The 16,305-nt window shown below is 43.3% G+C and overlaps 2 protein-coding genes across 3 annotated transcripts in view; one reads left to right on the top strand and one right to left on the bottom strand.

Annotated features, from left to right (window-relative positions):
* LOC308361315 (kinesin-like protein KIF13B) overlaps positions 1-3,214 on the top strand; it is a 30,805-nt gene extending 27,591 nt beyond the window's left edge. Inside the window, exons 41-42 of the mRNA XM_080833612.1 lie at positions 345-1,641; positions 1,943-3,214. Coding sequence (XP_080689738.1) covers positions 345-1,641; positions 1,943-2,310 — 1,665 coding nt within the window. The 3' untranslated portion in view covers positions 2,311-3,214. The remainder of the gene's footprint in view (positions 1-344; positions 1,642-1,942) is intronic.
* A 4,779-nt stretch (positions 3,215-7,993) lies between these two features.
* hsp90ab1 (heat shock protein 90, alpha (cytosolic), class B member 1) lies at positions 7,994-15,722 on the bottom strand. 2 transcript variants are annotated; one of them, XM_080857526.1, is made up of 12 exons: positions 15,641-15,722; positions 14,131-14,274; positions 13,825-14,031; positions 13,368-13,527; positions 12,596-12,729; positions 12,088-12,426; positions 11,601-11,766; positions 11,231-11,421; positions 10,590-10,737; positions 9,924-10,192; positions 9,018-9,351; positions 7,994-8,601 (listed from the first exon to the last, which is right to left on the bottom strand). In XM_080857526.1, exons 2-12 carry the CDS (start codon positions 14,272-14,274, stop codon positions 8,489-8,491), a joined length of 2,205 nt encoding a protein of 734 aa, XP_080713652.1. In that variant the 5' UTR covers positions 15,641-15,722; the 3' UTR covers positions 7,994-8,488. The 2 variants fall into 2 exon arrangements, with proteins under 2 accessions (XP_080713652.1, XP_080713653.1); XM_080857527.1 differs by lacking the exon at positions 7,994-8,601 and adding an exon at positions 9,769-9,800 and having other exon boundaries at positions 9,248-9,351.
* Between the last annotated feature and the right edge of the window lie 583 nt (positions 15,723-16,305).

Here is a 16,305-nt window from a genome sequence, read left to right as displayed (position 1 = left end):
GCCTTGTCACATTCTTCTGTGTTGTGGTTTGCTCTGTTCCCTGAGGTCCCTCTCTCTGTCACAGCATTTTTAGACCTTTAGACCTCAGAAAATGAAAGTTCTTCCTCATGTAATGCCTTGAGTGAGTTGATGACACCAATTACATCTGCTAACTGGAATTGTGTTCAGTGTCAGGGACTGTGGTAAGCGTCAGATATAGATGATGCCAGATACTGGAGATCTAAATAATACAGTGGAAAAATATAATATTGTGAATCTCTATTTAACAAAAACATTGTATGCATGCTGGTATTGAAATTCATCAGTTTTTATTTATTATATTATTTTCTGAAACATTTCTTTAGGTCATAGCCGTGGCCTCAGCAGCAGAAGACCAATCAGAATCCGTGGAGGCACTTCCCCTGCCATTTACTGGGCTTGAGCTGGAAGACCCCGCCCTTAGCGATGTGAGCGACGTATCAAGTGGCTACATGTCCACAACCATCTCTATGGGAACCTTGTCTGAAGCCCCTATTTCAAACTCAGACCAGACCACTTCTGCTACTTCAGAATTTCAATCAGAGAGCTTCACTGTACCAACCAATCAGGATGGCCTGGAGGTGGGCATTCCTCTGTCCCCTCCAATCAAAACTGATGACGATGACGATGACGATGACGATGCTGATGCTGATGCTGATGCTGATGCTGATGCTGATGCTGATGCTGATGCTGACCGAGATGAGGCTGAAGAGCCTCGGGTTTGCCATGTCGACAAGGATGAAGAGCCAGAGTCATTACCTGCATCAGAGGACCAAACCAAAACAATCCAGATTTCTCCCACACAGCAGGAACCCACTGATGTTCTCCCAGTTCCCTCCTCTCCCCCTTCTGAAGCTGATACTGATGTAATATCTTCTTTAGTGTCTCAAGAGGAATCTCACACCACGAATCTGGACCCTTCCCCTCTAGAAGACTCCCCCTCCAGCCTTGTTCCTGGCCCAGCAGAAACTCAGCCCTCTCCCAGTTCCTCTTCTGCTTCTCCCCCCGACCCGCCCCACTCTGGTACCCCTCCGCCAGATCCTCCCTCTGCCCCTGATTCTTCATCAGCGGTGACACAGGAATCATGTCATGGTCCTCCAGAATCTCTACCAGAACTACAACCCCCAGTCCCTTCCATAGATGCGCCTCCTGCAACTGACTCCCAAAGCCATCTATCTGTGGAGGAAGGCATCTCTTCAACCCCCTCAAAAGCTGCTTCTTCCTCATCCTCTTTAACTCCCCAATTGGAGGCACCAGTAGAGCCTGCAACCACCACCAAGCAACCTCCTCCCAAGACTACGCCTGTTGGCAACCCTTTCAAAATCCAGAAGATCAAGACCTCGGACATCAGGTCCTTCAAGGGCATTGCGGACAACCCTGGAGAGCCAGGGGGAAGTGGCAGTCTGCTGGGCCTGTCGGATCCCCTGGAGAGGTTGGAGATCATATCTGATTCGGAGGAGTGCATCGAAGGGCAGGAGGGTCCAGAGCGGCCCTTGCCAGGCTGGTTGAAGGAGGGAGAGTATGTGACCGTGGGTACCAATAAGCATGGAACTGTGCGCTATGTAGGGCCCACAGAGTTTGCTGAGGGCACCTGGGTCGGTGTGGAGCTGGATGTTCCAGGAGGTACGGTACCTCGGTCATGGGTGTTTACTGATGGGCACTGAACTTGTAGGGTTTTAACAGATAGTTTTAACTGGAGTCCACTGTTGAGTATCGTACTGAATGTTTATTGAATGCGAGGATAGCACATCCAACGTATTATGTCAACATTTTAAGGTTCACATCAAATATATTACCATCATAGTTAAAGTTATGACTATGTGTAAAACACCTGCATAATATGTGGATGATCCTGTATGTACATGAGAAACATGGGGTGAAATATTCATTGGTCCATTGATCTATCATCTTCTGTTTCCTGCAGGGAAGAATGACGGCTCTGTGAACGGTCGACATTACTTTCACTGCAACCCTGGCTATGGTGTGCTGGTGCGCCCAGACAGGCTCAGCCGAGCAGAGGGCACGGCAAAGCGAAAGAGGAAGAAGCGCAACAGCGCCAACCTCTCGGTGTCAACCACCAACCTCTCGGGTTCCAGTACCAACCTGTCCCGGTCCACCACCAACCTCTTAGGCTCCAGCACCAATCTGTCCGGCTCCAGTACCAGGCTTTCTGGCTCCAGTACCAGGCTTTCTGGCTCCAGCACCAACCTGGCAGCTCTCACTGCCTTGGCGAAGAGGGAAGGAGCCGGAAGTGCCCGTCGAGGGGAGAACAGGAAGTCCTGGAACAGCTGATTGGGAAATATTCTAGAATGATTCTGGAATGACTGTTGCTAGGTCCTCTGGAATTTGGAACAACATAGAAGATGCCCTTGTATTTATGAAGCATTACATTGCCAATGCTTTAAACTGATCACCAGCATTTTAAAACCTCACAATCTCCGATACATCATAGACGAGTTAACAAAAACACTAGCCAAATGTTTATCAGTGCCAATGCTGTTGGCCTCCATGATCAAACACCAAATAAGGCTGGAGATATACTTTTAATCAAAATGTTTATTTTATATTGCAAATAGTGATAAAAATATCTCTCAGAAGTGCCTTCAAGACTGGTGTCTGTCTGACAACTCAATCTCAGGAAGTGATGACAAGTGAGCCTGCTGTAAGCGGTGGTATCGTGATGGACTTCTGCGCTCAGAGTTCTCTACTCATTAATTTTCTGGTATTCTTTTGTAATAGCCGATCACATACCCAAACACTTCGGTACAGAATGTAAAGCTCTACAGATCCGATGTGTTTGCACAAGTTATTTTTAATGTTCATTTTTATTTTGCATTGGGAGATGTGGACCAGTGGATTTTATTTCATACAGGCTGTGAGTGGGTCATAAAAGTGTGCTTTGGTGAATGTAGTCTGTAAGAGGTGGTAGATGCATGTGGTGGATGTGTTGTTAGAAGGAATATGACACATAACTGAAATAATTAGTGTCAGGTTTTACATTGTCTGCTCTTTTTTTGTAATGTTTTGTACAAAATATGCTTTTGTCTGATCGGGTTTTATGTCTTTTTGTTGTTGTTGCATGGTGTACGAATGATATTGAAATAAGCATGGAATGACAACTGTATGTATGACATCTGACCATGTTTTTCTGATTTAAAAATATTGCAATAAAGGTATCCAGCAATTTATTTATTAACATATGATTATGGTTGTGTTTTAATTGTCAGTTAGGTATTCTTTAAAGTTAAACAAATAATTTGGTCAATTTTTAAGTGCTTCATTTTCATGATGTCTTTTTCTTGCTGAGACCTCAGGTGTTTTTTGGATTTTGGAACTGGAATTTATGTCTTTTATAACTTATTTGCCCGTCAGTGCTTATATATGCACCCCTCAAAAAGTAAAATATTTAGATAGAAAAGCTTATATAAGGCAGAAACAAATGGACGTGCAAAATACTTCAGATGATTCAATGAAGAAACGCCAAAATGGAGGACAGAGAACAGTGGGTGCTAAAATGCAGGACCGAGGACAGTGGGGCTCTAAAGTGGGGCTCTAAAGTGGAGAACTGAGTACAGTTGGGTTCTAAGTGGAGGACTGAGCACAGTTGGGCTCTAAGTGGACCACCTCCTGGCCCATTCAGGAACTGGTCGGCCTGGCAACGTGTGGAGGTTCCCCTACCTCTGCTTTAAGAACGGTGAAGGTGAGAGTCACTGAGACCTGACCGAGCTCCTCTTGGAAATGTTGGCAACTTAAATAGGGAAGGGCATATTTAGTACTAAAATATTTATTACAATTATTTAATTAATGATTGATATTTATAAACATATAGTATTTATTATAGAGACTCTGCCCTTTGGCCGAGGGTGAGAATCTCCTGCTTGATCCTTTCAAATACTCAGTTAATCAGATTAATTCTGTTGTCATAGTGTCAATCTACACTTTACCAAGTTTAATTTACTGATGTTATATCGTGGATACAACAGAAATATCATAATGACTGTTCAAGAAAGATACCATAAAAATATAAAAATCAAGCTTTAAAATAATGAAGGAAAATTGTGTGTGTGAGACTTTATTTGTAATACCTATGTGTTGGCTATGCTGGTCAGGTCATACTCTACTTGTGCAGCAGTTACATCATAGTCCTGGCATGGACACTCTTCTACCTGGTGTTCTCTTTCAAATCCCTTCTGCCCTGGGTGAGTTGAAACAACATATGGAATACAGGTGTGAGAAAAGCTTGGAGACAGTGCTGACTTAAAGTTGCAGTCTGCAATTCTAATCAGATACGCATTGTGTCACGCTCCTCTAGCTGTCCATTCAGTGGCCATACTTATAAAAACTCTTGTGTTTCAACACAGTCCTGGTGCTGTTAATGGGAAATAAACGTAATGGCTCGGACCGAACCATTAACAAAATCCAGAATCAAGTCCAAGTCCAAATCTGTCCCAGATTAAGCTGTTTTTTTTTTTAGCTCTGTGTTCATGCTGCCTCACACAGATTTAATCACATTGACTAGAAAAAACGTTAAGGATGACTGACCTTCTCAGGACTTTACTTGTACAAATGGCTCTGCTGTTAACCTTCAGGTGTGGCTGAAGGCAGGTTTACAGGTGCTATTCTCATACAGCTTGGGCCTTGGCACTGAGACGGCTCTCGGAAGATACAGCAAGTTCAACAACACCTGCTACAGGTAACAGCCATTCTCATACAATGAAGCAAATGTAATTCACAACGAATGTAACTGTGTATGAAAACATATAATAAGACCTATAATTATGTAAAATCATGTCCAAAGGCTGGTAGGAACACATCCAACGACCGTTGTAATATGCTTTAACAAGCTAAATTGAACACAGCAGATGCACTTGTAGCTACGTGACTGTACTATGCTGAATGTCTTCATTTCACAGGGACTGCTTATGGATATGAATTGTGAACAGTAGCACCAGCTTTATAGCCGGCTTTGCTGTCTTCTCTGTGCTGGGCTTTATGGCAGAGAAGCAAGCTGTGCTAATGGAGATGGTAGCAGAGTCAGGGATTGAGTAGCTTGTTGAAACACCAACCCCCATTAGAACTAACAAACAAGTGCAACAGTAACACCATTGTTCCCTTAATCTTTTTTAGCTTATTGTATTATTTAGAATGTTGTCCCTCGTGGCACCAACAGGAGTAGGGCTCCAAATTTCGTTGTATGCAAATACAATGACAAAAAGGCATTCAATTCAATTGCACCCGAGTGACACAACAGTTATAAAGACCAATATAAGGCTAATAATATATAGGCTAATATAGACAACAATGAAACAATGAAAACATACTGGTATTTGTCCATCACACACATCTACAAATTAAAGACATTGTCATTACAATCAAGATTAGATGGTCGTGTAGGCTAATGTCTTCTGTGTGTGGGGTTTTCCCAGGGCCTGGTCTGGCCTTCACAGTCTAACCCCAGGCTCTGGCCCTCATGCCTCTCCCTACACTAGTGCAGTAATTGCAGGCATTGCTGCACTGCACTAGTGTCTGGGCGGTTTGTTTTTTTCTTCATGCTGCTTATGCTGGGAATCGACACAATGGTTAACTTGTGTGTTCATAGAGCTTTGGCGTTTTTAAAGTTCTCACTTTAATGAACCTCAAGATGTTTTCCTTCCAGTGATGATAGAATAGCACTGCTTTCAAGTAAGCCTAGCCTTAACACCACCAAGTTAGCCTACTGAGGGATTGATGACTATGGAAGCCTGTCTCCCATTGCAATAATGGAGGATTACAAAAACATTGGAGCAGTAGCAGAGTTAAGCTAATCAGAAAGTGGATCATAATAATCCCTCATTCAAGATCAAAAAAGAAATCAGACAAGCCCAAGACAAATACCCATGACTCCTAGTGCCAATACAATGCTGCTGACTCATTATGTGCCCTCAAGCAAGTTTAGATTTTCCTCATGTCTGTTACTCAAAGGTCGCAGACCGGGGCAGATTGCATGTTCGACAGAGGAGAGGCCCTGTGGCTTTTTCAGAGTATGTTTGAAATATCTGAAACCTCTGGTGTCACTGGTAGGTGTGATACAGTATCGAACAGTTCTGGGCAAGATTTATCTGTATTTTTCTGATTTATTTATGAAACACTGGGAATCGGAATCAGTCTATTAGGTCAGCCACATAAAATCCATGTTACAAAATACACACAGGAATAACCAAAACATAAATTGCAAGTCTATATTGTTCATGTACAGAAATTACTATGGTGTATTCTTTCTTTAACAGGGCTGTTTAATTTTGTATTTGGTGACACATCAGTCATTGTAGAATAACCATCAGTACGTGTATCGCTGGCTGGATTTCTTCCTTGGGCTGGGTGATGGCTCTCTCATCAGTGATATGGGTGCCCGGCTGGGTCTTAGTCAGCTTGGAGGGTTGTCATTTTTACATGTAATCCAACCGTAAGAAAATTTCAATTTCTGCACAGTTCCCTCTATGCAGAACAATAACGTTGACAGGTTATAGCGATGCCTTGTAATTGCATTTTTTCAAGTTGGGGGGTGTCTAAAGGTTAATGTGAAACAAAGCCTAAAAATAACACACAAGCATGCCGCCTGGCAGTGGTTTCCCTCTGATGCAGCAGCATCAGCCAACAGCCGGGTCATAGCCATCCACATGTGATGGAGATTATTTCCAAACACTGTTAATGACTTAAGAATATAATAATCAAGTGCCTTGTATTATTAATTACCTTATATGAATCATGTGCTTATGAAAGCAGGAACATGGATTTCCTGTGTTTCTATGCATGTGTAATTTTGAATATTAGGTGCCACTTAGTCTGAAAAAAGCATTGTTCATCACCAAATTGTTCCTGGATGGCTGGGAGAAGTTGCTCTAGGAGGATGTTTTGGTCCAGCAAGCACCAGGACCGTCTGGCAGCAGGCAGGTGTGAGTGCATCTGCACGCACAGGGAGGGCGAAGACTTATAAAAGGATGGCCTGGTGTCAAGAAGAGCAGCAAAGAAGCCACTTCTCTCCAGGAAAAACATCCGGGATAGACTGATATTCTGCAAAAGATACAGGGATTGGACTGCAAAGGACTGGGGTAGTCATTTTATCTGATGAATGCCCTTTCAGATTGTTTGGGGCATCCGCAAATAAGCTTGTCTGGAGAAGACAAGGCGAGAGCTACCATCAGTCCTGTGTCAAGCCAACAGTTAAGAATCCTGAGACCACTCATGTATGGGGTTGCTTCTCAGCCAAGGGAGTGGGCTCAACCACACAGCCATAAATAAATAATCATGGTACCAACACTTCCTCCGAGCAACTTCTCCCAACCACCCAGGAACAGTTTGGTGATGAACAAGGCCTTTTCAAGCATAATGGAGCACCTTGCCATAAGGCAAAAGTGATAACTAAGTGGCTTGGGGAAACAAAACATCGATATTTTAGGTCCATGGCCAGGAAACTCCCCAGACTTTGATCCAGTTGAGAACTTGTGACCAATCCGGTGGGTGGACAAACAAAAACACACAAATTCTGACAAACTCCAAGCATTCGTTATGCAAGAATGGGTTGCCATCAGTAAGGATGTGGCCTAGAAGTTCTGACAAATGGAAGCTAGCCATTTGTGTTTAGCAAGTTCATATTGGGTCTAAATTCTAAACAGTAATTCAAATTTTATTTTGATTTGTGTGCCCTCAGTTGTCACATCAATATTATAAATATTAGTGAAGCGAATTTGTTCTCAAATTACAAGATCAATGACATTTGATAAACCATCTTTATTTGAGGCCCGCAAGTCATACTTGCTGTATAGATGTGTAAATGAGTTCCTCTCAATTTGAAGGCATAACTCAGAGCTTCCATTTAATCATATCAACAAACTAACCCTTCAATTTCTAATTGTGGTACAAGTCTTCTTAATGAGATGTTTCAAGATCAGCAAAAACAGAGTGTGATGTGGATTGAGGCAAGGATAAAAGGCATTCATTTCCAGTATAACTTTTTAATTTCTGCAAAAATCAAAATGTCAGACTGATACAGACAGGTCTGGACATGGGCAGAGGAACCTGCAGCCCGCCCTCCATGCAGCGTGCACATCACACATGAGCAGTAGAGCCAGCCATCTTTACTACTCCCCTCCCCCCCTGCTTTCAGTCAAATGGAATGTGATAGTGCTCTTAACTTCAACTCAGTGCAACAGGGGACTTAAATTTAGGAGGCCCGGGTGACACCATCTTGTACAACAATCATTAACTGCACTCTACTGGCGTCCCTCACAATAAAACGGAGGCTCAGGAACGAGCCATGTTGATTTCACTGTACAGCGTAAATGGACAAGGTTTTTTTCTTTTTCTTTAACCATTGTTAGGACATTAACCAGGCTCTCCACACGAGGGACGAAGATAACCAATAAGATACAGTTGGAAGAAAATGTGAGGTTAATCATGGGTGGAGCTTGTTTTGGGAGGTGTGGCGAAGGGTTTAGTCCACTTCCTCCATGCGACTGGCGTCATCGTCACCCTCAAGGGGAGGGATCTCGTCTGTGGTGGGGGCAGCGGTTGGCTCTTCTGCGACAACTTCATCGTCATCAATACCTAAGCGGTAAAGAGAACAGCAAGTTCAGATTATCAGGTTTTATAAATGTAGTCACGTGAGGACACCCACCTTCACACATCCTTAACTTTTGGTGAGGTAAACTGATCCCAACACAAATCCAAACAAGTCTAACAGCTACCTGAAATTAGCGGTTATGAATGACTCATGGTTTCTTGAACCACAACCACATTTTTATGAGCAATAAAACCACGATGTGCCCTCATCCCTACAGACTGGAACCAAGTCTGCAAGACAGACCAATCTGCTTTCAAGTAACAGATTAAGTTTCGGTTTGCCTTCAAAACAAATAGCCATAGATCTGTTTTAGTTCTTTGATTTCTTCCCGTTTGTTTTTTTATCTGGCAATTTCCTAGTTTGCGTGGGGGGGGGGGGGGGGAATGTTTAGACTGCGTACCCAAGCCGAGCTTGATCATCCTGTAGATGCGGTTGGAGTGCGTCTGGGGATCATCCAGGGTGAAGCCTGAGGATAGAAGTGAGGTCTCGAAAAGGAGGATAACAAGGTCCTTGACTGCCTTGTCGTTCTTGTCGGCCTCAGCCTTCTGCCGGAGTGTCTCGACGATGGGGTGGTCGGGGTTGATCTCCAGGTGTTTCTTGGCAGCCATGTAGCCCATGGTGGAGTTGTCCCTCAGGGCCTGGGCCTTCATGATCCTCTCCATATTCGCCGTCCAGCCGTATGTGCTGGTGACTATACAACAAGGCGAAGAGACCAGGCGGTTGGACACGGTTACCTAGGAGACAAAAGGAGGTTAAGGCCATTGCTAGGGTGTCCCAGCTTGCAGGGAGGGAACGGTGGCAGAGCTACGAGCATCACATCACTTGGAAAAAGGATTTGAATGGCTGGTTTCAATCAATGCCTGAGAAACGCAAGCTGTGGTTACGTCATGCAGAAATACGGTTAGGTTTCACATTAATCAACATTTCAACACACCACTCAACAAGCAAAACCCAAGCAGCTGAATCTCCAACTGAAGACATGTTAGGTAAAGAAACAAACGGAGTTAAAAACAAAAATCCACACACACAATCCTCACAACGGGTACATGAAAAATGGAGATCACCATCACTCTGACGCGGAGTCAACACTCTCCAAGGTGCAAGAGAACACAAACTGGCATACAAGAAAACCTAGCATGGTTTGAACTCACCAAAACATTATGGCTAAAATCAATTAGGGAACCTGTTTGTGGTTGGAAAGGAGACAAGTCATGTTGTTGCAATGGTTTAAACAAAGGGTCAGACTTCCATCACCACTGACACTTCACCGTTTTATAATCCAGTAAACTATTGAATAGTAAATTACCTTCTCCACTTTCTTGTCTAGGATGTCCTTCATGAGTTTGCAGAGGTTCTCAAACTTGGCCTTGTCCTCCTCCATTTTTTTCTTCTCCTCCTCATCTTCAGGCAGCTCCAGGCCTTCCTTGGTGACTGAGACTAGGGTCTTGCCATCAAACTCTTTCAGCTGCTGGACACAATACTCGTCAATGGGCTCGGTCATGTAGATAACCTCGAAGCCACGCTTGCGCACGCGCTCCACAAAGGCAGAGTTGGCAACCTGATCCTTGCTCTCACCTAAAGTATAGAGTAGAGAACACAAGAGATTCATTATGGCAAATGTCAATCTCAGTTGCTTACAGATAAGATGCAAATGACCATTCACTAGTGTCTAGTTGGGTTTGAGAGCGTACGATTTTCATTAGCCTCTCTAGGAGCAGGTTCTGCTAAGTTCTGCGAGACCAAAGTGGTGAAATGCTCAGGGAACATCAGTAGTTCCATCTAACCTAACGCCATCAGTAAGTGTCATCCGCTTTTAAGTTGTGAGGAGGGATGAAGAGGCCCATTCACGGTGGAGAGCAGATGGAATTCTCTACCAAAGAAAATGATTCCCAACACAGCACTGGACAGCTAGAGGGAGAGGGTCTTTGGTCTGATCGATATTGGCCTTCAAGCTTTTGTCAGGAGGACTTACCGGTGATGTAGTAGATGGCTTTCTGGTTCTCCTTCATTCGGGTCACGTACTCGCCGAGGGAGGTGGTCTCGTCACCAGACTGGGAGCTGGAGTACCGGAGCATCTCAGAGAGCCTCTTGCGGTTCTGAGAGTCCTCATGGATACCCAACTGCAAATGGAAAACACATCACCTTAAATCACCTGGGTCTAAATTGTAGCAGAGAAATTGGCACGGTTTGATGAAGGATGACAAATGCAACCATTTCAAATTATGAATTGGTGACTCAGTGCAGCTTTACGTTAACTGAGGGTGGCCTTACTACAAAGAGTAATTATGTCTTGCCTCAAATTCTGTGTGAAATGGTTGCAGAAAGAATATGCGACTGAGAAATAAGGACTCTTCTATTAAGTCCATCAGGAAGTGTCATCCGCTTTTAAGTTGTGAGGAGGGATGAAGAGGCCCATTCACGGTGGAGAGCAGATGGAATTCTCTACCAAAGAAAATGATTCCCAACACAGCACTGGACAGCTAGAGGGAGAGGGTCTTTGGTCTGATCTGTACTGGCCTTAAAGACTTCAAATCCAGCAACAATTTATAAAAACAAGTCTAAATGCCAGGTAGGTCAAACATTCTAAAAAAGAAACTGAGCAAGGTGAATTACCTTGATGTTCTTGGAGAACTGCTCGTAAAATTTCTTGTAGTTGTCCTTGTCCTCAGACATTTCGACAAAGAGTTCTATGCACTTCTTGACCAGGTTCTTGCGGATGACTTTGAGGATCTTGCTCTGCTGAAGCATCTCTCTGGAGATGTTCAAGGGGAGGTCCTCAGAGTCCACCACACCACGGATGAAGTCTGGGGAGAGAGAAAAACAAAAAGTTAGAGATTACCAAACATTTATAACACCTATACACAATACTTAATGACTTGAGGCCATCAGCTTCAAATCTGTAAGTCAGTGCCATTAAACCTCTTCAAGAACTGTACATGCATCCTGTCAAAGCAATTAATATAATTCATCGTGAGAAACGTACTCAGGTACTCAGGGATGAGCTCCTCGCAGTTGTCCATGATGAAGACCCTGCGGACGTACAGCTTGATGTTGTTCTTCTTCTTCTTGTTCTCAAAGAGGTCAAATGGCGCACGGCGGGGCATGAAGAGCAGAGCGCGGAACTCCAGCTGACCCTCCACAGAGAAGTGCTAGGAAGCATAACCAAGACGCCATCAAATCAATGCCGTTTACAACCAGGTTCCTTCAGTCAAATACCCTTTACCTCTATGAGGCATGTTAAGGACCAGAAACTGTGAAGCATGTGTGTGTGTGTGTGTGTGTGTGTGTGTGTGTGTGTATATATAAAAAACATTTGAGCTGGTGCCAACCTTCTCTAGTTTTTAATCTTGTAAACAAACTAACTGTGTGGGTCCAGCCAATGAGTCATGAAACATGTACCCGACAAAAACAATTATTTCGATGGCCTCAGTAAGCAGCATCAGAATGAGGGGGGCAAATCATAGCATTACCTTGACTGCCAGGTGATCTTCCCAGTCATTGGTCAAGCTCTTGTAGAACTCTCCATACTCCTCGGTGGTGATGTCATCGGGGTTGCGGGTCCAGAGGGGCTTCGTCTTGTTGAGCTCCTCCTGGTCGATGTACTTCTCCTTGATCTTCTTCTTCTTCGATTTCTTCAGGTCCTTGTCCTTATCGTCCTCATCCTCGTCGGAGCCAACATCCTCGATCTTGGGCTTGTCCTCACCGTCCTCCTTCTCTTCCTTGTCCTCACCGTCCTCCTTCTCAGCCTTCTCCTCCTTCTCATCCTCTGCTTCGTCGTCGCTGATCTCCTTGTCGCGCTCTTTTTCCACCTGAAAGTGAAGTTATGACATTTAATCTCAATTATTACCAACACTGCAAAAAAATAAGTGTCCAATGTAGAGAAGAATTTATACAATTTGTAAAATGTATCAAATGTATGTATAAGTAACAGCAGATGTTCTGCTCAACAACACAAGATTTCAGTCATTTTGTACTCACAAAGAGGGTGATTGGGTAACCGATAAACTGAGAGTGCTTCTTCACAATCTCCTTCACCCTCTTCTCCTCAATGTACTCCATCTGATCCTCCTTCAGGTGAAGAACGATCTTGGTGCCACGGCCCATGGGCTCACCTGAAACATTGTTTATGGTAATAAACAATCATTACATGTGGCTTGAAAATCTCATGCCATCACAAATGCAATTGGTCAAATCAACTTCATTTAACAAAAATGTGCTACTGTGCTTGAATAAGAAATCAGCACGTCACAGGTGACAAGGAGCACGAGTGTAAAAGATGCCCAACATTCTTTATGTCTGATCAAAAGGTCAATCTTACCAGACACACAGGTTTTCAATAACTATTTTTGTGGCTGAGCAATTAGGACGCCCTTCTATCAAGTCCATTAGGAAGTGTCATCCGCTTTTAAGTTGTGATGAGGGATGAAGAGGCCCATTCACGGTGGAGAGCAGATGGAATTCTCTACCAAAGAAAATGATTCCCAACACAGCACTGGACAGCTAGAGGGAGAGGGTCTTTGGTCTGATCGATATTGCCCTTCAATATGGCTGGTAGGACCATTAAGTGTATGAGAGGGTGATCGCAACAAGTGATAAGATGTGTTTTATCTGTGTAGATGCATCATCATGTCACACAATCAAAGCTATGAATACTTCGAAATCACACCAATGCCTACCCCATTTCATGCTGCCTAGGCCACATGTCTGCACTATGAAAACACACCATGTTATCTAGTTTGCGAGCACTCACCATTATCAACCTTGACTGTGAAGGAGCCACCAGCAGAGGACTCCCAGCAATACTGCTCGTCATCATTGTGTTTGGTGAAGACGGTCACTCTCTCTGCTACCAGGTAGGCGGAGTAGAACCCTACACCGAACTGCCCAATCATGGAGATATCTGCACCAGCCTAAAAGAACAAAATATTTAAAGGGAGAGTTAAAGGGACTCGGGCCAACAATACAAGTCAGTCGTGATTCATGTTGGTAATCTTCAACTGGAAGTCAAAATAACCATAATAATGAAAAGTCTTGGCAAACCCTTTTCTTAAATCTGATGTAATAAGTAACTGCAAACAGGAAGAGATCAACTGTAGCCACACAACGTGTGCAAATTAAATGTGGCTTAAGTGGCATCCCATAAGTGCTTTCACTTGAGGAAAGCTCTGGAGACGCATGAAGCAGTCCATTTCAAATATGGCGGTTACCTGCAGAGCCTCCATGAAGGCCTTTGTTCCCGACTTGGCAATAGTACCCAGGTTGTTGATAAGGTCAGCTTTGGTCATGCCAATTCCATGATCGATAAGGGTAAGGGTGCGATCATGTACGTTGGGGATGATGTCAATCTTCAGCTCTTTCCCACTGTCCAGTTTGGTGGGGTCTGTCAAGCTTTCATATCTAATTTTGTCGAGAGCCTGAAATAAACAAAATGGACAAATTAGACATGTGGAACAGTAACAACAAAAAATATGCAGAATACATTCGCTTACTGCACTGGTCCTGAGAATACTTACATCAGAGGCATTGGAGATCAGCTCCCTAAGGAAGATCTCCTTGTTGGAGTAGAAAGTGTTGATAATCAGGGACATCAGCTGAGCAATCTCTGCCTGGAAGGCAAAGGTCTCAGCATCCTCCTCTTGGCGCATTTCTTCAGGCATCTAAGTGTTTGAAAGGGAAGAATAATTTACCCACCCAATTTATGCTTTCTATACAACCACTTAAAACATGAAATTTAAAAGCGGCAAAATTTAAGTCATTTCTTAAGTACTCTGCCAATTACATGACAGACCCGCAGACATACCAGGAAGACTTTTGGACGCCTTGTACAGGATACCGGCGCACATGTGCTAACTAAACACTAACAACGGAGGGGGTAGGTTCCGGGTTCCCTTGCTCAAATTTGCTTCACGTAAAAAGCAGCGAGTCATAACGGAAATTGTATTCCACCAATACAAATTTCTCTTAATATTTGATAGACGGAACACTTTCGTTTTCATTTCACACGCTAACGTTACCCATCACCCACGCTCGTCTTCGATTTCTTAACTGCATCCGGATGTACCAACCCAAGAGAACATGGCGACATCCACAGCGCACACAATGGGAACCGCACGTGTCCGACGACGCGGTCGGTGGTTAACATTAGTTTGCCGGCGGAAAAAACCCTGATAATTTAGTCAGAAAACTTGATAGTAACCTCATCCAATTGCATGCATCTCACAGAAGTCTGACATTGCTGGCCGCAAGCCAGCTTGCTATGAAGGCCAATTCATGTTACCCGGCACAGACAACCAAAATGGATGCTATCCACACCGCAAGCAAAATGAGACCGTGATACCGTGTATCACTGTAATACAGTGAACGCTAGAAGTTACCCAGCAAGCCAAATGAAAGTTATAATACCGAAATCCATTTTGACCGTTAAAATCGGTCGACCGTTGACTATTTGACAATTCTGTTAACGTTAAACAAATGACTTGCATTAAGTAAAATTCAATTTCATACAGCCATGGCGACTGTGCTAACTGGGCAGCAATTAATGCTACAGCACTATTGTTGCCTACAGTTACTTACTAGCCTACATTTGGACCAATATTATTAATCATCATAAGCTTTTTAATAGGTCACACAAGAATACAAACGTTACTCATTCAAGACATCCGACGTTAACGTTACACCACGATGGCATAACAAATGCAAGCCATCGCACCTGCTCACAATTGGTAACGATAACGTAATCGGTCTTTATCATTGGTAACGTTATCCATGAAGTCCTATTTCCCTTCAAAAATTCATGGGGACAAAAATGCATAGGACCAACACCAATAAATCCAATACAACGTTAGTCAAATCGAACACTGATTCATTTAGCTCAGGTTATTGTACCAAATGACCCACCCTGTGGAAGCACAGTTAACGTTAGCCAACCATGAGGCAACGTTAACGTTCGCCGGTTTAGTTAAAACTATAGTGTTAAGGAAAAAAAATTAGCACAACCTTTTTGTGTAGTACCCATAAACATACCTTGGTTGATTCAGTTGGTTATTCTTGAATAAATGCGACCAATTCTATATGTCCCCCTCCGCACTCTGACGCAGGGAAATAGAAAGGGAAGTCGTTTTAAAAGACCAATGTCTATATAGCCTCAGTGTTTGAAAGTGCGGGCGTATCCATCCGCGACTCTCTACTTGCCTTTGCGACAGACGAAAAGAAGGACTGCAGCAGTTGCTTCAAGGGCTGCTCATGTAACACCTGCATTCATTTGATAGCTCTGGATCATTTTAAACACACTGAAATGAAAACAGTGAAATGAAAACAGTGAACTTAACATAAATATGCTGTTTTGTGCTTATCTATGATTTGCGTTTTCTCTATAAGTTCAAACTCCTCATTGTTGGTCTAAGATCACTTTCGTGCAGCTATGACTATATCAGTTCAGAGCTATTTGAATTAACACTGAATTTATTATTGGAAATGTATTTTAACGGAATACAGATATTATTATTTCAAATATTTCGATTGCTTTGCACAGGTTTTAAACTGAACTCATTCGTGTCAGTCTGCATTTTAAGCATTATGTATTGGTGAAAGAGTGACAGTAATGTCAAGTAGTGGTAGTTGTCAAATGTTAAGTTAGTTTGATTATTCACATGTGAAAATATGAAGCATCAAGTAAAGCAAACGATTTA

Source organism: Sprattus sprattus (genome assembly GCF_963457725.1).
Source record: "Sprattus sprattus genome assembly, chromosome: 2".
Taxonomy (NCBI): Eukaryota; Metazoa; Chordata; class Actinopteri; order Clupeiformes; family Clupeidae; genus Sprattus; species Sprattus sprattus.
This window is presented reverse-complemented; position numbering and strand designations above follow the sequence as displayed.

Coding starts and splice junctions, on each gene's coding strand:
- hsp90ab1 (XM_080857526.1), bottom strand. CDS start 14,274: ATGCCTGAAGAAATGCGCCAAGAGGAGGATGCTGAGACCTTTGCCTTC. Junction 13,528..13,824: donor CCTTCATGGAGGCTCTGCAG/GTAACCGCCATA, acceptor TTGTTCTTTTAG/GCTGGTGCAGATATCTCCAT. Junction 10,193..10,589: donor AGCCATCTACTACATCACCG/GTAAGTCCTCCT, acceptor TCTATACTTTAG/GTGAGAGCAAGGATCAGGTT.